The sequence below is a fragment of the Herpailurus yagouaroundi genome, unplaced genomic scaffold (genome assembly GCF_014898765.1).
Source record: "Herpailurus yagouaroundi ecotype Mexico unplaced genomic scaffold, PumYag 29, whole genome shotgun sequence".
NCBI lineage: Eukaryota > Metazoa > Chordata > Mammalia > Carnivora > Felidae > Herpailurus > Herpailurus yagouaroundi.
Genome location: NW_024412377.1, coordinates 42,110,232 through 42,132,104, shown reverse-complemented (window position 1 = coordinate 42,132,104; position 21,873 = coordinate 42,110,232). Strand labels below are relative to the sequence as shown.

Sequence of the window (21,873 nt, the reverse complement as noted above, 5' to 3'; positions counted from 1 at the left end):
CCCCCCCCCCCCAGGAAGAGCCATACCTAAAACTAAGATTCAATTATTGCCTTTCTTAAAATACTCTAAAAAAAAGATATTTCCCAGTCCGTGATTTGGGAGACTCCTCTAATTTCTAGCTACTGTATATATTGATTGCTGTGTTTCACTGTTAAAAGAGTCTGCTTTTCCTGACAAGTGTTAAGGGGCACGGGTAAGGACCTTCCCGTGAGAATTTGATCTATTATCTGAATTTTAAGAAGCTGTAAAAGAGAAACAGCATGTTTATTTCCTTTTTCTACTTCAAAATATAGAAGGCATTTCAGTATATAGCACAATGCTCAAAGCTAGAAAAAAACCTCAGAATCTGACTTCTCTTTTAAAAGATTACAACCTTGAAGCCTAGAAAATATTTAAGGTAGAGTTACAACAAAAATTCAGATTTTAATGACTACTGAGGTCCGGATACATTTCCCTGCATCATTTAACCTAGTCCTCAAATACCCAAGTAAAAGGGCACTTTGTTTCTCCTCTCCCACCCCAAGGTTTTTGAAAACATATTTTGTTTGTTATCTATTTCTTAAAATTCTTTAAAACTTTTTTTTTTTTTTTAAGAGAGAGAGAGAGAGAGAGAGAGCGAGCAAGCCAGCAAGTGTGAATGGGGGAGAGGGAGGGACAGGAGCTCTGTGCTGAGCTCAGAGCCTGACTCGGGGCTCAATCCCACGACACGACACGGGTATCATGGCCTGAAGGGAAATCCGGAGTGGGATGCTCAACCAACTGAGCCACCCAGGAGCCTCAACTACTTCTTAAGAATAAAATTAATTTCCATTACTCTATTATTGTTTCCACGGGTTTTTGCTTAAAGTTAGGAAAACTTCCAGATCCTCGGCTACTCTAAATGTAGGTGGCAACAATTTACCCACATAGGTGAAAAAGGACATGTTCTTATTTAACAAAATACCCTGAGATGTCTAATTCAAGCATTCAAAAATGTCTGTAGTAAACTCTGGGTCAATCTAAGTTTTAGAACGCTGATAAATCGAATTCTCCCCCATCCCTAAGACTTTGCACACTTAGTTTTGTGGGAATACTTGAGCTCGTGCAAAATATGAGAGACTTGAACACATGTGAGATTATCCTGTTTTTCCTCTTTTGTTTACTGCAGGCAGTCTTGGTTTTGAGACGCCTTTGACCTCATTCTTTCTTACGGGAAATTAATTGTCCCCTCCTCTCCTTCAACTAAATCTAAATATCTGTAGAACGCAATTGCTTCACTAATGGCCAACAGAAGTGTCTTGCTAGCTGCGTCCATAATAGGGTCATTTTCAATTGCATGAGTACATCCTTGTAAACCACAGACTTGCAACATTCTTGAGATTTTGAAAGGGGTGGGGAAGCGAATAGGACAGCTGCAAAGAAATCTTCTAATTAAGTTTATTAGGCTTTACAACAACAGGTCGTCAGGAAAAATAAAACCCTAACAAGCTTTCTCAAGGTAGACAGAAAAACATTAAGATTTAATTGTAGATAAATTTAAGAAATGAGAGGATAGCCCATGAATATGGGTTTAATCATGACAGACTGTACTGAGACAATTAGAAGTGGTTATTCATGACACGTTTTTTTTTTTTTTTAAGTTTATTTATTTTGAGAGAGAGAGAGAGAGAGAGAGCAAGAGCAGGAGACGGGCAGAGAGAGAGGGAGAGAGAGAAAGAATTCCCAAGCAGGCTCTGCCCTAACAGCACAGGGCCCGACACAGGACTTGATCCCACGAATCACGAGATCATGACCTGAGCTAAAATCAAGAGTCAGACACTCAACCGACTGAGCCACCCAGGTGCCCTCATTCAAGAGGTTTTAAAACTCGTAGCATTTCTGGAAATATACGCTAACCAATTAATTTTGGATGTGAGCAAAGATACAGCTGTACAAATGCTCATTAAAACATTGTTTATACTAGCAAAAATTTGGAAATAACCAAAATGCTCAGTTGGGTCTGGTCAAGTGCTGTTCCATCAACACAACACATATTTATAGGTAGACAATGAAAATGCTTCTTTGGGGGCACCTGGGTGGCTCAGTTGGTTAAGCGTCCAACTTCAGCTCGGGTCATGATCTCGCATGATCTCGGGTCATGATCTGTGAGTTCGAGCCCCGCGTCGGGCTCTGTGCTGACAGCTCAGAGCCTGGAGCCTGCTTCCGATTCTGTGTCTCCCTCTCTCTCTGCCCCTCCCCTGCTCATGCTCTGTCTCTCTGTGTCTCAAAAATAAATAAAAACATTAAAAAAAATTTTTTTTAATGATTCTTTGGAAGATGACTTAGTTATGTGTTAAAAAAAAAAATTCCACCCAGTAAATTTGAAGATCTAATTGGCTTTATTAAATGATTCATAAATTGGGCAGCATCTCATGTGGCAAGTAGAGGGCAGCTCTGAGGAGTTGTACAAAACGGAAGTTTTTTATAGGAAGGAGGGTGGGGCAAGAAAATTATAAGCAAAAGCAAGGAAAGGACTGTCTCCACGAACATCACCTTCCCCGAGGGAGAAGGGCAAGGGGTCTTATTATACAGATTACCTCATCTTCCTTTGGGAGGTAGAGGAGGTCCAAGAGACAGATGATCTCATTGGCGCTTATCAGAAAATTCCTGACTGACGGGTTAAGACTTACATTTCTGAGGGAGGTTGAAACTACAATTAGATTAGGTATTAAGCCCTGGTCTACTGACTTGGGGCCTTAACTCAAGTGAGGCTACTTTGGGCCTGTGGTTTTCTTTTTAACCTCAGGAAACATGTCTCCAATAAATTATGAAGTGAAAAAAAATAGGTGTCAAAACTGAATGTGCACTATGGTTACTTGTAAATATTAAGAGATAAAATTTACAAAAAAATAAAATTAAATATACGTATATATGCACATATTTAATAGCTATACATACACCTAACACACACACACACACAAACACACAATATGCAGAGAAAAAGACTGGACATTTATACACAGCAACATGTTAACATTTGGTGATTGTCTCTTAAGAGATTTTTGTTTTCTTTTTTTTCTGATTTATCTAAATTTTCTAAAATTTTCAAATAAAATTGACATAAGAAGAAGAACAGTGAACATTTATAGGTGTATGTGATTAGGGGCGCCTGGGTGACTCAGTCGGCTGAGCGTCCGACTTCGGCTCAGGGCATGATCTCGCAGTTCGTGAGTTCGAGTCCCTCGTCGGGCTCTGTGCTGACAGCTCAGAGCCTGGAGCCTGCTTTGGATTCCGTGTCTCCCCCTCTCTCTGCCCCTCCCCTGCTCATGCTCTGTCTCTCCCTCTCTCTCAAAAATAAACAAACAAAAATACTTACATAGGTGTATATGATTATTAAAAAGTCATTGGGTAGCGTACATAGGAACTTATCAATCTTCAGAATCTTGAAGCCATATGGGTCAAAAGCATAAATGAGCTCAAAGAATGAAATTAATTGAAATTATGGCTAATGACTCCATAGAAAGTAAGAAATGTTCACGATAAGAATGTGTCAAATGTGTTTGAAGTAGCTACCATAGAAGCAGCAATCCATTTTTACAAAGCCTCCTGAACAATGCAGAGGGGGGAAACGGGACCTGAGATAAGAAAGGGACACAGAAATTGCTGTCACTGTCAAAGAGTGGAAAAGAGACTAAATGGATTATCACTCTGACCCAACAGGACGTTTCTGATGGTCTCTTTTTCAATCACTCCACTACTCATCTGATACTGATTGTGCACAAGGCAGTTTAACAGTTAAACAACACCTGAGACAGTGTTTGACGTCTTCTAAGACATTTCTTTTTTTTTTTTTTTTTTTCTGTTTCTTTGTACCAAACACCCCGGAGATAGGCAGACCACTCTTGTTTTTAATTTCCTCCCTACGACATCCATCTATAATTGTTGTGCTTGTCTTTAACATTTTACTCAAAATGCACTCTGGTTACCAGTGCCCTTTCCTTGGGTAAACACTGGGGCTTTACAAAAAAAGGTTTTCAATTCATCTTGACCCATGAACATAAAAGTAATCACTGGGGCATAACTGTTCCAATTTTCATTCTACCCCTCCTTTTTCTCTTTCCTTTGGTTAGACGTTCGGGTTCTAGTGCTTTCTTTGCCATTGAGAGCTGTGTGATCTTGGACAAGCCACTTTTGTCCTAGTGCGACACAAGTGATAGGTGTGAAGCTACAGTCCATGGCAAAGCATTTAACAATATGATTACTGAACTAGATGATCTCTAAATTTCTCTGAAGCTCTCAAATTTTTTTTTAGTCTATATTTTTCGTTGTATTTTTAGTGAATTCATGTGATCCAGGAATTGCATTTTGGCACATTTTGGAAGTCTCCCTCCATTATACCAGAGCTGCTGCTGATTCAGTAAGTACAGAATGATTTGTAACTCTAATAGTAGCACTAAAAACAGGTAATTCTTCAATTGCTGAGGTTGAAAATTACCACAAATGATGCATGATTTTAAGGAAAAGGCTGAGTCATAGCCAACACCTAAAAACTTTTATTTTCTACATTAAACACCCCCTCCCCAGCTTTTGCCTTCTTAAATCTGACACATTTAAATCTTTAGATGGAATCAACTGAAATCACATTTGAAAAGGCTACAGCTACTCATATGGCATTTTAGAGCATTTTGCTGGAAATCGTCAGTGCTGGAATAGTGACTATGACAGGCAGGAGACAAATCAGGAGGCTCACCAAATATATACATAAAATCATCATCACATCTCAGAGTTGGAAGGTCGTCTAAAAGTCATTTGGACTAGTGAGTACTAGAGTGTTTGATTTTGAAAGCCTATAAAAATTCAAAAGAAATAGCAACAACAAAAAAGGAGGGCAAGCATAAACAGGTCGACTTTTAACTTTGATAAGTAAGGGTATGAACAAAAGAACAAAACAACCATCCCCTATTAGGGCCATTTTATAAAAGGTCACTTTATTTTTTAAAAACTGTTAGCTTTTTTTTTTTTCTTAATGTTTTATTCATTTTATCTATTTACACCCCATGTGGGGCTCAAACTCACCACCTCAAGATCAAGAGTTGCATGCTCTTATGACTGAGCCAGCCAGGTGCTCCTATAAAAGGACACTTCACTTTTTTTTTTTTTTTAATTTTTTTTCAACGTTTATTTATTTTTGGGATAGAGAGAGACAGAGCATGAACGGGGGAGGGGCAGAGAGAGAGGGAGACACAGAATTCGAAGCAGGCTCCAGGCTCTGAGCCGTCAGCCCAGAGCCTGACGCGGGGCTCGAACCCACGGACCGCGAGATCGTGACCTGGCTGAAGTCGGACGCTTAACCGACTGCGCCACCCAGGCGCCCCAGGACACTTCACTTTTTTAAAATTTATTTTTAATGTTTATTTGTCTTTGAGAAAGAGAGAGACAGAGCGCAACCTGAGGAGGGGCAGAGAGGGAGACACAAGCAGGCTCCAGGCTCTGAGCTGTCAGCACAGAGCCTGATGTGGGGCTCAAACCCATGAATGGTGAGATCACGACCTGAACCGAAGCCAGATGCTTAACCAACTGAGCCATCCAGGCACCTAACAGGGCACTTTAATGACATGTGTAGGAAGACAAATATCTAAGAATAAAGTACAACTTGAAATTAAATAAAATCAAAGAAAAATGCGTTATACTGCTCTTATGTTCCTAATATCTTTATGGAAAACTGTTAGACTTGCCCTTGTCCCTACACCGACCTTTGGAAATCCCTAATCTAGTCCATTCCATGCACACCGTGTCTGCCTCCATCCCATCCCATCTCCCATTCCACAATGGAGTTGTATCCTCACCAGACCCCCTCCCCCCTCCAAAAAAAAAAAAAATCCCTCTAAATGTATGCCCCATCTGCCCTGTGGGCATCTCCTCAAGGTGTGGAATCCATTAAATTTTGGATGTCTGTGGTAGAAAATCAGCAGAATAGTAGCTATCTCTGGAAACTTCAAGATGCTTACACCTGGCTTTTCTTTTTTTTTAAAGACCAGAATCTAATAGCAAGGAATTTTAAGTAGGCCAACCGCGCTTTAGAGTCACTAAAGGAAAAGGTCTAATAGTGCTGATTTGGGAGACAGACAGCGTGAGTTTAGGTAGCGCATCAAAACTTCATTCTAAACCTTAGGGGATCTGTTTTCACATTCAACATATTTGGACTAGAGCTTTATGAATACAAGTATTTAAGTAGGAATCAGAATCACATGGAGGAATTTTAGTTATCTTTCAGGATGAACCCCATTACTAATTACTTAATCAGCTTTCAAGGTTGCAGTCGGGTCTACATTTTTTTTTTTCCATTTCCATTTTAATGAAACTATTTTGAGAGATTTCGCTTAAACTTCTACAAGTGGGGTTTGATTCGTATTACAGTTGATAGCATCAGCTTGCGGAGCTTTCTTTTGTGATCATTACTACTAAGCCGTTTTCTCGGGTCAAATTTTATAAACCAAAATGTGGTCAACATTTTTTTAAATCAACTTATAGGAAAAAGTTTTCCTCTATACACGTTAACAGTAACATTACAGTTTGCTGCTTTAAACGTTATCAATTTTATTTTTGTGATAGTTATTTCCACCCTATGTTTTTTGGATCAGTACTACAGTTTTGAATATGACCAGTCACTACGGAGTTGTTTTGGAGGCGGGGGGGGGCGGTGGAATAATAACTTCTACATGCAGTTTTCCCACAGTTGTAAATTTTATTCTGTTGACTGATCTGCCACTAAAATTCAGTCGGGTATTGTTTTTTTCCCTGGGGACCAACTGTATCAGTGGAGAAACAACACAAAGACATAGGGCGGCAGGATAACTCCTGCTTCCTTCTTTTCCCTTCCTGTAATATGAGCTTCTCCAACACTCCATAAAGCGCAGAACTCTAATTCTTAAGACTAAAGAGCTGGATAGGCTCAGCCAAAACCGGGAACCCTGAGCAAACGCAGCCCAGCTACGTCTGCTTTGCCCTTCTTCTCCACCAGAGGTGACAGCCTCTCGCAAAACAGAACCGGGCTGGAATAAGCCGGTCTGAGGGAGTGGCCGGAGGAAAGATCGAAGGTTAAAAAAGGGCCTCAGATAAGGAGCAAAGGTCAGCACCCAACTCCCAAGGAGGGCAGAAGTTCCCATCTTCCACGAAAAACGAAGGTGACTCCTCCCTCACAAGCTCTCGAGGCCGCGGGCCACGGGACCTCTCAGACACCAGGCGGGTTCGACGTGACTGTTTAACAGGTAGCAAGGTTGGACGAGCCAACAACCGGAAGTGGAAGTGAGCCCCGGGCGGGGGTGAGGAGAGCCCGTTGCACGCCTGCGCAAGCAGCAGGATTGCATTACGCAGGCGCAGTTGGGCGGTGACGGGGTGACGCTCGAAGCGTGGGCCGCGACTCTCACGGATCCGGTTCCGCCCTCCCTCTGGTTGCCGACCCTCCGGGGCTAGCGCCTGAGATCCCTTTCCCAGAGTGCTCTGCGCTGTGAAGAAGCGGCTCCCGGGGACTGGGGGCATTTTGTGTTGGCTGGAGCCGGAGTAACAAGATGGCGGCGTCGGCGGAGTGACAGGAGTCCCTCCGGGCGGGAGCCGGCGGCAGTGGTGGCAGCGGTATCGCCGCCCTAAACCACCGCGCCCCTTTTCCAGCCCGCGACGTCGCCGTGAAAGCGAGGCAGCGGCGGCCGCCCAGGAACAAGTGGCCCAGCCTGGTAACCGCGAGAACCCCCTCATAAACTGCGGCCTGGCAAAAAGAAGCCGGACTGAGCGGCGGTGATCAGGTTCCCCTTGACCGAGTCTCGGCCCTGTAACGCCTGGAAAGAGTCAGCGCTTGCCGTTTCCTGCCGCCCTCCTCCGCAGCCTGCTCAGTGGACGAGCCCCAGAGGCCTCTGTTCTCCCCTCAGAGGTGTCGGGGCTTGGCCCCAGCCTCCATCTTCGTCTCTCAGGATGGCGAGCAGCAGCGGCTCCAAGGCCGAATTCATTGTCGGAGGGAAATATAAACTGGTACGGAAGATCGGGTCTGGCTCCTTCGGGGACATTTATCTGGCGATCAACATTACCAACGGCGAGGTAATCAACTGGGGTGGGGTTCACGACCACGCTGCGCCAGCCCTCACTCCCCACCCCAACCCCCAAAGTGCTCAGGCCTTTCCCCACCGCACGCACGTACTGGGGAGGGGAGTCCAGAGGGAGCCAGTTTTCCCGGCTTAGGAACCTCCCCCGCTCTCTTTCCCTAAAAGGCAAAGAACCCGATAGAAAGGTTGGGAGAACTATGAAGTTTCCCAGCTTGTTGAAAATGCACCTTAATCGAACTTTTTTAAGCCGTCGTTTAAGGTGAGAACGGCAAAACCGTATTTCTGGGATCCCCGTGTTTTTCTCTCTATATGGATTTATTTTGTTGGGGTTCTTGCTTGCGATCGTCAGTTTCCTTCTAAACCTTTCATTACGTTTTCTGGATGAATCATTTTCCTGCACCTTCGAGGACGTGCCGATTTCGTCACTATCCCCTGAAGAGGCCTTTGAGGCCGGTTGCCTCGTTTTATAATTTGAAAGAGAGCTTTCTCTGGGCCTCGTACTTCCCCTTGTAGTCTCGAGTCGGAGCTTTCCTAACGTCTCCCCTCCTTTCCCAAGTGACATTGAATCCTTAGGGATGTTGATGCCATCGTCCCCTCTCTCCCCTGCAGGAAGTGGCAGTGAAGCTAGAATCTCAGAAGGCCAGGCATCCCCAGTTGCTGTACGAGAGCAAACTCTATAAGATCCTTCAAGGTGGGGTGGGCATCCCCCACATACGGTAAGAACCCATAAGCAAACAGGCGGCGCACGGAGGGAAGTATGGAAATGGGGGAAATGGGTAGAGGCAGGTAGGAGCACCGGCTGGATCCGGGCCTTGGTGTTTGAGTTTCCTGGGTTTACTATAGCCGGTGGTTTCCTGTGAACCGTGAGACGCCACAATCACTGAGTACATTTTCAGTTTGCCAACTTCGCGTAGAATTTCACTTTGTTACACTGTGCTCCATTTAGCTTCCGTCGTTCTTCCCGAGGCTTTCATTTGCAGTTAAGTGTGCGGGTCGTCTTTGATCCCTACGCGGAAGGGTTGTCTGCTGCTTTCTTTGCGCCGGCACCTCTGATGTTCTTAGGTTTATCCAGGGAAGTGGATTTGAAGCTGCCAAGTGACCGGGTTCGGCCAGTTCGGGTTGCTATTGGAGCTGGCTTGGGAAATGGCTGCTCTTTTGTTGTGTTTTTGTTCCAACATGTCTTCCTCCTCCGCTTAGAAAATGGCGGAACGACGTGACTCAAGCACATATTCCTGCCCTTTTCTATGCTGGGGTTCACAAGTGACCCTTCCTTGATTCCCCCTTTAGCAGCCCTGAGTGGATTAAACCTTTGAAAAGCCAAGAATAAAGCTGCAGGCGGCGGTGGGGTCCAAGGAAGGGGATGGCATAATGACAGTCTGTTTGTGATCTCTGCAGCAGATGCGACGTGAAATTGTTCAATTATACTATGCGGAATCCCTCATAGTCCCTTTAAAAGTGTTAATTATTCTTTCACGAAGGGTAATGTTAGCCGCGTTTCAGTTTGTGCACTAAATTTTTATGAGTAATGGCAAAGGCAGTTTGAGCACTACTGTATTGAAATGGACTCATATCAGTTGTATTAAAAGGAAGATTAATCACATAACCACAGTGCGGTAAGTAGCTTTAACCTGTTGAGTTACTTGGTCGGTAACTCCTCACATCGAGGAAATTGTAGTCTTTTGGGGGATAGGATACTGGCGAAGGCAAATGGTAATAGTGATCAGGATACGAGATGACCAGGCATTGGGGTTTTTTAAAATGGTTAACTTTAAAGGTTGTTAATTTGACTTTGAGATTAAAGAGTATCTACCTAGAACAGAGGCCAGATTGTTTAAAGCCAAGCCATTTTTCAGCAATTACTCAAAAATAACATTGCAGAAAGAACCAGAGAGAGCTAAAAACTGAGTGGAATCATAGTCACTGTAACCTCTTTTTCTATTCCACTTTATATTTCTTATGAATTAAGGACTGGATTGCATACATTAATTCAGATGTGGAAACAATCAGAGTAATAAGGATAGTATTATATCCTTAAAAATCTCCAATGCTGGTAGATATTTTTGGTTGTAAGTGATAAATCATTTATTTTATAAGGTAGATAATGTGAAATCCAACATGATGGAAGATTTTAAGTGATTCCTATTCCCCACCCTCCCTCCCTTTTTTTAAAGAATTTTATTACATTGTCTAGTTTTTTTCTCCCTCAAAATAAAAAGTCAATTGCATTAGCCCCAAAGTTTTAAACACCTTTTCTTTTGCCTTTAAACACACCTCTCCACTCCTGGCCCCCACTGATTTGCTTTCCATCCCTGTAGTTTAACCTAGAATTTCACATACACGTAGTCATACAGTAGTATGAGGTCGTTTGTGTCTGACATCTCTCATTTAGCATAATGCTCTTCAGATTCATCCATGCTGGGAGGTTTTAGAAATTTCACAAATCAGGTTGGATTTAACATATTCAAAATAATTTTCAAAAAGCATTAAGCATCTGGCATTTTCAGTGCTAAACCCTTTTATCTGGTAGCCTTTATTTAAGAACAGTGCTGGGGCACCTGGGTGGCTCAGTCGGCTGAGCGTCCGACTTCGGTTCAGGTCATGATCTCAGGGTTCATGGGTTCGAGCCCTGCTTTGGGCTCTGTGCTGACAGCTGAGCCTGGAGCCTGCTTTGGATTCTGTGTCTCCCTCTGTCTGCCCCTCCCCCACGTGTGCTCTGTCTCTCTTTCTCTCTCTCTCAAAAATAAATAAAATGTAAAAAAAATTTTTTTAAGAACAGTACTGATCTAGACCAACAAGAGCAATGCTTAATACACTGAATAAGCACATGAATAAATGAAATTGTGAGCACAATAATAGGCATCTATTATAAGATGTTGAGTGCAGAGAGAGTTGTAGTTATAAACTGGGTGGAGCTAAAGAGAGATTAACCTGGCTTTCAAATTAACGCTTCCTGGGAGAGGTGATGATATTTCAGGATCTGGCTTTAAGGAAGAAAGCTTGGTTGAACTGGTTGGGGAGGGCATCCAAGAATACCGGGTGGCTTCTGGGAGTAGTCTCTAATGCAGAAAGTAGTAATTGGATAAGGGTGGGGAAAGAGTAAATTTGTTTTAGGAGTGGTAGACTCTGGTACATAGGAACAGTACTGGTTCATTAGCTATAAAGTGTGAGAGAACTGTTTTTCTGCTGAAGTGAAAAGGGTAAGAAAGACTTACATAAATTCTTTTTTTGGGTGGTTATAACTTCCCACCCCTTCATTTTGTTCCCCACTGTTTCCATGTTACCTATATATAGCATATATACAATAAATATTTACTTGGTAAATATTAAAGTAAATTGACGTTAGTTTATTGAGATGAAATAAAGTAGTCTGTGTGTTATCCTATGTTTTAGATGGATATAAATATAAAACATTTAGATTTTGGGTGCCTGGCTGGCTCAGTCAGTAGAGCATGTGACTCTTGATCTCGAGGTCATGAGTTCAAGTCCCATGTTGCACATAGAGCTTACTTTTAAAAAATTTGGAATTTGCTGCAATTACATTTAACTCATTTTCTTTTTTTTTTTTTTTTTTATTTTTTTTTTTTTAAAGTTTATTTATTTTTGGGACAGAGAGAGACAGAGCATGAACGGGGGAGGGGCAGAGAGAGAGGGAGACACAGAATCGGAAACAGGCTCCAGGCTCTGAGCCATCAGCCCAGAGCCCGACGTGGGGCTCGAACTCACGGATCGCGAGATCGTGACCTGGCTGAAGTCGGACGCTTAACCGACTGCGCCACCCAGACGCTCCAACATTTAACTCATTTTCTTCCCAGCCTCCCCACCAATTTATTTTAAGATACTTCGGGATATCCTAAAACAAGGGCTCAAAATTACCTGGCCCACATAGCAGACCTAATTAAAAAATAGTAAGGGAACTGTTGTTCTACCGAAGCATAGCATCCAGTGCTGGTGTAAAGACCAGGAATGAGGGTGGTGTTCACTCTCCATATTTTTAAGAAACTAGGGTCATTCTTTAGTTGAGAAACTAAAATCGTTAATTGACTTCTGGAAGCTCGTTAAAAATTACTGTATTTTTCTCTCCCTCCATCTCTGCCCCTCCTTCTCTCAAAATAAACAAACATCTAAAACATTATTTAACAATTACTGCATTTCTTTTACAACCTTCTGTTTGTGCCCCTCAATTTGAATTGAATTAACATGATCTTTAAAGAAGGATTTATGCTATCAAGCTCTAGATTTGTCATGGGATATTGACAGAGTCGTCTGGGGTCAGTCAATCCTTTACCCTCTTTGGGCCTACCAGTTAGTTTCCTCATCTAGGGCATGCAAAGAGGATTTTACCAAGTTAGTAATTTTCTAATTCTGTTGGAATAGGAAAGGAAAATAGTGGACAGAAAGGTTTAGGGTTTCCTACTCTTCTAGAAAAACAATTTTGCAAATTGAGCTTTTGGGTAGGATTTTATTTGAACAAGGTACCCAACCTAAATAGAAGTTGACCTAGTTGATCTCAGAACTTCCAGCTCTGAAATTTTAGGATGACTTTTCAGTCATGTAGGTTTTACCTTTGAATCTTAATTTAGTATAGAAACCCCACTCAAGACTATTAAAAATGCTATCTGCATCAGATAAACTATCAGTACCATTTAGAAGGAAGTAAATTAATGGAATATATTTTTTTTTTTATTGGAAAATAAAGAAGCTGGGAAGGGGCATGGGAGAATTGTTGCCTTATTTTTTTAACCATTTTGTTTTTTTGCTCTCTCTGAATCTTAAGAATTATAGAAGATATTTATAAAGTACTAGTTAATCCTTACTCTTCAGTGTTAAAAGCAGCTTAAATTTTAATCTTAGCTTTTTTGGCACTGAGCATATATCTTGCAAATAAGTTCTAATGCTGTTATCCGAGAACAAAGATGCCATCTGTACTGGATAGGTTCTTTATTTGTTACAGATCACTGGATGCATGAAAAATGTGATTTTTAACTCAGGGTAACTGAATCCACAATATACTAAACATGCTTTATGGTGGCTTATAATGGGTTTCTAGTTATGGAATAATGTAATGATGCTTAAGTAGCATTAAGTAGCAGCATTTGTGAGCTGCATGAAACCTGAGAGATACAGCCTGATACCTCAATGCAAATTAGACTACTGATTCTCAGAAAGGTTACTAGAGTCTCCTAACTCCTAATTTTTCTGAGCCATTTTTACCTTTATGTCAAGGTCAAATCATGCCTGTTCACATACTTCATTCACACCTTTTCAGGTGATGCTACAGAGCCATACACTGCCTCCTTCAGTTTATGGCATTTGGTCTCAGAGAAACTGAAAATCTGTTCTGTAAATACAAGTTACTTATTGTTTGTATTATTTAACTAGATGCTAATAATTTTTATTGCCCTCTTTGGCTCCATGGATTGCAGGATGAGAACTTTTGTTGGACAGTATTGATTTGTAGCTTAAATAGAAGTAAATACTTGTGAGCCCATGTATAGAATATGTACTTTACCTTGGCTTTAATCATTTTTAGAGCTAGATCATTTTGTTTCAGAGTAACTAAAGTATCAGTTAATGAGGTTTTTCTCCTGATTTGTCAGTGTTTAGTAAGGAACTTAAAATTTTTTTTTTAATGTTTATTCATTTTTGAGAGAGAGAGAGAGAGAGAGCGCGCGCGAGCCCAAGCGAGCAAGCAGGGGAGGGGCAGAGAGAGAGGGAGTCACAGAATCGGAAGCAGGCGGAAGCGGCTCTGAGTTGTCAGCACAGAGCCCAATGTGGGGCTCGAACTCATGAACCTCAAGATCATGACCTGAGCTGAAGTTGGACGCTTAGCCGACTGAGCCACTCAGGCGCCCCGCCCCATAAGAAGCTTTAATGTCCGGAAGTCTATAAATGTTATAAATTGAATTTGAAACAAATGTTACAAATGGAATCATTTAAGCTTATTTTGGTATGTTGTTATCCGTCCTTTAACAGTTTTTCTGAGGTTAGGTGAGTAGCTTTCAAACTAAAAATGACTAGTTAAAATGATGGGTTTTGTCACTGTTTTTGTTTCCAAAACAATGTCAGGTGGCTTGAAATTTAAATGATCAGTAATCACATAACATGGACTAATGAATGTTTTAATGATTTTTTAAAAAACTGAGATGTAACTTAAGAAAATGAAATGTAATTTATATACAGTAAAATGCATAGCTTTTAATGTGCCATCAAATGAGTTTTGACAAATGTATACGCTGGTATAACCCACACTCTCTATTGAGATAAAGCATATTTGATTTTTTAAAAACATTTGTTTAATGTTTATTTATTTTGAGAGAGGGAGAGTGGGGGGAAGGGCAGAGAGAGGAGAGAGAGAATCCCAAGCAGGCTCTGTGCTGACAGCACGGAGCCTGAGCCGGGGCTTGATCCCACAAACCATGAGATCATGACTTGAGCCAACAAAACCAAGAGTTGGACGCGTAACCCACTGAGCCACCTAGACACCCCTGATTTTTTTTTTTTTTTTTAATACCTGCTAATCCTTGGTAAACTACATTTTGTGACAGGGTAGGTTTTTTTTTTTTTTTTAAGTTGGTCTTTTGGATTATTTTTACATAGTTTTTTTCTGAATATGATGTTGATTTGTCCACATGCAAGACTACAGGTTAGTAATCTTTAGCACCACCAAGTATGCTGTACAACTTGTCTAATGAAATAATCAGGTGGGAGTGATGAACACTGAGTGGCAATTGAGATCTTAGCCTTATTCTCCTTAGAGGAACCAGAATACTGCCTCTTCCTTTTCTGAAAGTCCTCGGTGGGACCTTGGAAGTATTGTACAAAAAGATTTAGCTGTAGAGTACATTCTGATCCTCAATGTAAAGGGAAATGGAAAGAGCACTAGATGAGAGTCAAGAGTTAGAGATCTGTCTGTGATGTCATCTAGGTTTAAACCTAGAATGAATTCTAAAATTTGTAATGTCAGCTTTCATTTATAAAAGGGATTTTGTAGGATTAACTAGGTCTTAAGTTTTCTAATGCATTGTATAAATTGATGGGATTAGTAGGCTAAAATACGGCTCTTCTATTCTCTGATGCAATAATTTTCTCTAACTTTAATATGTAGTTGTCTTAATTTATGATGTTGATACATACTATTGAAACAAGTGAGTAGTTTGTTGAATTCAGTTTGGCTAAACATTCCTTTTCCATCTGTGTGCAAGAAAGAAAAGTAGAATCAACTGTTTGGACATTGTACATGGTCTGTGTCATTACAACAGTCCTGTAATGGGGGTTTCGTACAAAGTGTGAGAGTGAGGGGTTAATTTGCCTAAAGTCACACAGCTAATGTGGTGTTTAAGTAGATCTTACTGCCTCTTCAGACTGTGCCATTGGTTCCCAAACTTTGCTGCACATTGGAGTTACATGGAGAGCTTTAAAAAAAAAAAATTGACACTTGGCTCCTAACCTTACATATTTTGTTTTATTTCTTTATTTTTAAATTTTTTTTAAGTTTATTTATTTTGAGAGAGAGAGAATCCCAAGCGGGCTGTATACTACCAGTGCAGAGCCTAATGCGGGGCTCACACTCTTGAACTGTGAAATCATGACCTGAGCTGAAATCTTAAAAGTCCGATGCTTAGTGGACTGAGCCACCCAGGCACCACTTACATGTTTTGATTTATTGGGTTTGGGGGTATGCCTTAAGCATCAAGAGTTATAAAAGCTCCCCAGGTGATTCTGATGTGTAACAGAGTTTTTGGAACCATTTTACTGCACCATATTTCAAGGTTATAGTGCTTCCCTGCTCACAACCCACCAAGTCCCATCTTTCTAGAACTACAATTTGATAAGACTTATTTACCTCCTCCTGTGAATTGGGTTAATTCAGGAAATCCTATACTAAGAAACATGGCACTGGAAAATACACTGTAATCCCATACAATCAAATGCTTTGATTTCTGAAAAGTATCTAACACCAGTATTTGAAATCAGTTTTGTACTCACATGTCTCAGATACATTCTACAGGAAAGCATTCTAGAAATTTCTGGAGGGAAAGAGCCATGTCTCGCTGACTGAGGTATCTTTTACGTTTCTTAGAATAGTGTTGGGTAAAAAAGGCACTAATGATTCATAATAATGAAATTCTGCTTTTATTTTATTTCTGTGCATTTCCTTTTTTAATGGAACCCTGTAGAAAGTTTGCTTCTACACATTTATAAAACTTCAGGAATACCTGATGCATGCATAGCTCCTAGTGGGAGTATTTATCATCTCTGTAGTACTTAGTATTTCTTAAGTATTCAGCTGAACTCCGTAGCTGGCTGCCAATTTACAAATGGAAATGTGATTGTACTAGTTCCTTCAGCTTTGAATGGTGTGTAAAACTACTACCATGTTATTAAATGCTAATGTCCGTGAATTTCACAGTGAGGTCTTGCTGTTGTGGACATTTATCAAGTTAAGTATCTATTAACATCTCTTAGTATTTCTTAGTGGTGTTGGCCTTTTGCAATTTCTTTTGGTTCTAGATCAACATAAGGACTTTGCAACTTTTGTACTGGAGGATTTTTAAGGGGGACAAGATGGTGACAGTGGCTAAGCACACATCGTATAGGTCATCCATACGTTTCCTTTTTCATTCGTGCCTTCATTAAGTGTATAGTGGAGAGATGTGCAAATTAACCTGAAATTGAGGTTTACTATAGTTCACCTCACCTGGAAGCTACTCTTAAGTATTTAATCTGTTGTATTTGCCTAGACTGCCAGACTATTCTGTCCTTAATGTGACTTTCACAGAAAGGAGAGTGTAAGATCTGATTATAAGCTGCTTGTTGGAAGGTAATAGCATGAAATTATTGTAAGTTTTAAGTGTCAATTTCCAGGTCTTTTAGTTGTATTAGAAGTATCTAATACATTGTTCTTGGTAACAACTAAATTAATGAAATTCTCCTAAGCAGACTGGAGTTTATACCTTTACATAAATACCCTTCTTTTCCTTTCCTTTACTCTGCTGTTCCTTATATATTGAGGTCAGATTGTTTCCTTTTTGGCTGTTTGCACTTGATTACAATTATTCTTTTTTGTTGTTGTTTGTTTAAGAGCAAGTGGGGGGGGGCAGAGGGAGAAAGAGAGAGAATCTTTCTAGTTTATTTATTTTGAGAGAGCGAGTGGGGGAGAGGGGGGGTGGGGGGGGAGGGGGGAGAGAATCCCAAGCAAGCTCCGCATCGGTAAGTGCAGAGCCCTATGGTGGGGCTTGAACCTACGAACCATGAGATCATGACCTGAGCCCAAATCAGGAGTCCAGCTCTTAACTGACTCAATCACCCAGGCACCCAGTTATAATTATTCTTACCAGAGAGTCCCACTTACTGAAATCCTGGTGTTCCCATTTCGAACCTCCATGATATTAATACTTTGTATCCCTCTTAAAGAACAGAGTAACGTTGTATCCCTCTTAAAGAACAGAGTAAGGTTAGCTTCTACTCTTCTAATGAAAGCTCAAATGTTCAAAAGTGTCTTGGTGAACTGAATAAATTTCACAGCACCTCCTACAGTATTTTCTAGAGGATAAGCAAGAATTTCTTTCAGTCAGGAAACATATGAGTACCTACTATGTGCCAGGCATAGTTTAAAATACTGGGCACATTTCAGTTAGAGACAAATTTTGTGAGACTTCCATTCTTTTTGAGCATATGCCATGCATTTGGCATATAGTTGTGAATTTGTCTCTCTTGCTGAAAATTAAGAGGAAATGTATAAATCTCAGTGTGGATATGTTTCCTTAACATCAAAGGGATGGTATCTTGAGTATTAGCCCACAATAGTACCCTGAACCATACATAATTATTACTTACAGAGCTTGTTAAAGATGCCTGCAGTTTCAGATACATAGTAGGTGCTTAATAAGTATTGAATCAGACTTTGGGGGAAAAACTTTTTTTTTTTTTTAAGATTTTAAGTAATTTCTATACCCAGTGTGGGGACCTGAACCCACAGCCTGGAGATCAAGAGTCTCATGCTCTACTGACTGAGCCAGCCAGATACCCCTGGAGAAAGAACCTTTAAGGAGGTAATTTACATACATAAACCACCTATTTCAAGTGTACAGTCGATTGGTTTTTAGTGTATGTACAGAGTTGTGCAACCATCACCATAACCTGATTTTAGAATATTTTCATCATCCCCAAAAGAAACTTGAACCCATTAACTAACAATCACTGGCCATATCCTGTCAGCCCTAGACAACCACTGATCCACTTTGTTTCTACTTAGAATGCTCTTTTAAAAATTTGATAAAGCCTTTATAATTGGTATTATGAAAGCTGTAGGTATATTGTCCACTTCTCCACGTGCTGTCTTCCAGTAATGCTACTACCGATATTAGAGCAGTGACAGTAAGGACTGACAGAAATCAGATCATTTGTGATCTTTTTTTTTCTTTAAGTTCATTTATTTAGAGTGAGAGAGAGAGTGAGCAAGTATGAGTAGGGGAGGGGCAGAGGGAGAGGGAGAGAAAGAATCCCAAGCAGGCTCTGCCAGCCTAGAACCCAGCGTGGGGCTTCAACCCATGAACCCATGAGATCATGACCTGAGCCAAAACCAAGAGTCAGATATCAAACCAACTGAGCCACCCAGGCCACCCCCATTTGTGATCTTCGAAATATAATTCTGGGTAGTATGGTGAGAATGATAACTATTTTGCTGGGAATCGAGAAAAAAAATGAGAGTGAGATGGCAGATGGAAACTAGGTTTTCAACAAGTTAACTGGTAAGCAAGAAAAAAGGTGACCTTGTTTCACTGTGTCCCAACCATGCTGGCTACTTCCAGTTTGTTGTGAATACCAAACTTCAGGCACCCTCCTAACTCCCATCCATCTCTTTACCTGGCCATCAGCCATTTTACACTTCAGGGATCAACCATGCTTGTCGGAAAATGCTTGTCAGAAAAGATAGATTGGGTTGCCGTAGTTGGGGCCCTCTCAGCACTGGGCTCTCCATCAAATGTGTTACTTATTTATTTGCATACACACACTGCTGTAAGCTATGAAAGCAGGAATTACATTTGGTTTTGTCTTGTTAGATACCATAAATACTGCTTGTATCAGTAAATGGTACCTTTAGTACTGGGTAATGAATGATATGTACCAAAGCACATTTTTTGGTTTTGTGTTTTTATAATTTTTTGGGTTAAGGAACATATATGCATCTTTGAAGGCAAAGGGCAGGGAACCAGGAGACTGAGAAATACGAAAATTTTATAGCATTAATTCAAGGATCTTGGGGACGATATTGTCTGCAAGGGATTAGTAGTAGCAGTTAGAAGGGTTAGGATGGAGAACAAAAGCGTCTTAGTTGACAGTAGTATTGCTGAGCACAACATACATTTCATGCCCAACTTTTCAGATCTTACTCTGCGGTGTCTTTACCTTAAAAATTGGGTTTTGAGGAAGAGGGGAACAGGTGAAACAAGTGATGGGAATTAAAGAGTACACTTACGATGAGCATTGACAGTGTATAGAATTGTTGAATCACTGTATTGTACACCTGAACCAACTAAAACACTGCATGTTAACTATACGAGAATTAAAATAAAAAACCTAATAAAATTTAAAAGAACCCAAAATGGTTTTGAAACAGGGATTCTTAATCTGGTACAGATACTCCTCATTCTACCCTCTCAAGTGGTAGCTAGGGGAAACAATGACCTCTTTATTCTCATGAACTTCTAACCGAATCTAGTAAGATGGTCCCAGACTTCAGATCGTTTGACTGACTTATGATTTTTAGACTTTACGGTAGTGTGAGAGTGATACGCATTCAATAGAAACCATACTTTGAATTTTTGAGTCTTGATCTTTCCCCAAGCTCGCAGTATGTGGTATGACTCTCTAGGGAGGTTGCTGGGCAGCAGCAATGAGGTAGCTCCGAGTCAGCTAGGTGCTCATGAGGATAAACACCTGGTACATTTACAACTGTTCATACTCCTGCAACCGTTCTGTTTCCCCTTTCCATACAGTACTTAACAAATTACATGAGCTGCTGAATACTTTATTGTAAAATAGGTTTTGTGTTAGAGGATTTTGCCCAGCTCTAGGCTAAACTTAAGCATTCTAAGTACGTTTAAGGTAGGCTAGGCTAAGTTATGGTATTCGGTATATTATGTGTATTAGGTGTATTTTTGACGTAGGATATTTTCAACTTGTGATGGGTTTATCAGGACATAAGCCCATGGTAAATTGGGGAAGATCTATTTCTATTATAAAGGTAGGCAAGAAATCTCCACTATCTTTAGCAGTGCCTTACGGCTTTATCACCATATTTCCATAACACATTATTGTTGCAGAAATCTCAGAATATTGTTTACAGTCATTGCTGCTTCAGAATTATAGTATTAATTAGATTTGCCCATATATCATTATTTAATGCATTAATAAAGATACATTACTGTATCAAATTTAAGTACTTTCATTGTAGTGAAATTTCCCCGTAATTTTCCTTTTTAATGCTGTGTATTTTCTGCATTTAAAATATTCTGAGGAGTCCATAGACTGTCAGACGAGCAAAGGTGGGAGCTCCGCAGCACCAAAAAGTTTTAAAAATTTTGGTATAGAACGAGTTGTTTCACCTCCATTCTCCAACTTGTTTGGACAAGTTCTTTGTCATTGTGGCTGAATAACATTTAATGCAAGGTGGGTCATTCATTTGGTAGATTTCCAGTATTTCCTTTTTTCCCCCCAATATTTATTTTCTTTTCCCTTTTTAGCCTTGTTTAATTCCCAGTTAGTTCCATGTTTATTAATGCCCTCCCCAGGCTTGTGAGACTGTAAAGGTGGGAAAATCAGCCAGTTAAAAAAGGTTGAACAGTTCTAAGAAAGAATTGAAAGATTGAATTAATATCTAAAATTTCTTGAGGTCATCATATTATCAGTTACTACTTTGATTGCCATCCCTACAGCTAAAACTTTAGTTACTTCATGTCTAAGTAAGTTGCCAGTATGGAGAAATCCATCTAATCTGTGTGTGTGTTTGTAGTTCTGTGTATTCCGAGTGTTTTCTTTCTTAAACCTGATTCTTCAGTTTCCTACAGTAGCCAAATGGTATTGAGTGTCTTTTCTCTAGTGAAAATGCCCTGGATCTCAAACCATTTTAGAGGTATTTCTGCAAGTTATAAATCCAAAGGATTATGGATAAAAATTACGTGTTGCTAGCCTTTTAAAATCTGGATTGCATTTTAAATGTGAAATTGCAAGAGAAGGAATAGATGGATGCTCTTAACATTTTTGGTGGCAGGTCATTAAATTCTAGGTGTCTTGTATTAAAAATAAAATAAAGGCTACAAATCTACAGAGCATTTATGGCTAGGGAAGCTTAAGGAGAATGAGAATTATACAGCAGTCTTGTTTATTGAGAATTAATAGAAAACCAAGAGGTAACCCGTATTTAGTTCTGTGTCTAGTTCTGTTTCAGAAAGGGCTGAAGAGTTACCATGAATGAGAATGTAGTCGAACCTGTCTTGCATTATTGGTTCTGTTTTCGTGATGAATGCCATTAATAAGATGGAGCTTAATAAGTACTGACAGTTTTAGGTTAGAAGTTACAGCATCTGACTCAAGTTCACAGATGCCTGCAGCTTCCAGAAGTAATCAAATGAACACACTACCAGAAGGATTTGAGACTCTTGTATTTAAATGGAGAACAGCGGGGTTGTGTTGTGGTTGAGAGTGCCCCTCTGTTAGAGTCTGGTAATATAGGGTTGTGGGGAGGGGAATCAGAAAGATTGTACTAGACCAGATCCTTCCTTCCTTCCTTCCTTCCTTCCTTCCTTCCTTCCTTCCTTCC

The 21,873-nt window shown here is 40.4% G+C and overlaps 1 protein-coding gene and 1 long non-coding RNA gene across 7 annotated transcripts in view; both read left to right on the top strand.

Annotated features, from left to right (window-relative positions):
- Positions 1–7,397: 7,397 nt before the first annotated feature.
- Positions 7,398–21,873, top strand: part of CSNK1A1 (casein kinase 1 alpha 1) — a 47,618-nt gene continuing 33,142 nt past the window's right edge. For 2 of the 6 annotated variants that reach the window (XM_040497369.1, XM_040497358.1), the window contains exons 1-2: positions 7,399–8,046; positions 8,661–8,767. In XM_040497369.1, coding sequence (XP_040353303.1) covers positions 7,924–8,046; positions 8,661–8,767 — 230 coding nt within the window. In that variant the 5' untranslated portion in view covers positions 7,399–7,923. Of the gene's footprint in view, positions 8,047–8,660; positions 8,768–21,873 lie in introns of all 6 variants that reach the window. The other 4 variants (XR_005797528.1, XM_040497349.1, XR_005797542.1 and 1 more) reach the window with 4 other exon arrangements.
- Positions 10,756–13,759, top strand: LOC121044907 (uncharacterized). Its single transcript, XR_005797543.1, has 3 exons — positions 10,756–10,766; positions 11,535–11,540; positions 12,541–13,759. It is a non-coding gene; the product is annotated as an uncharacterized LOC121044907 (long non-coding RNA).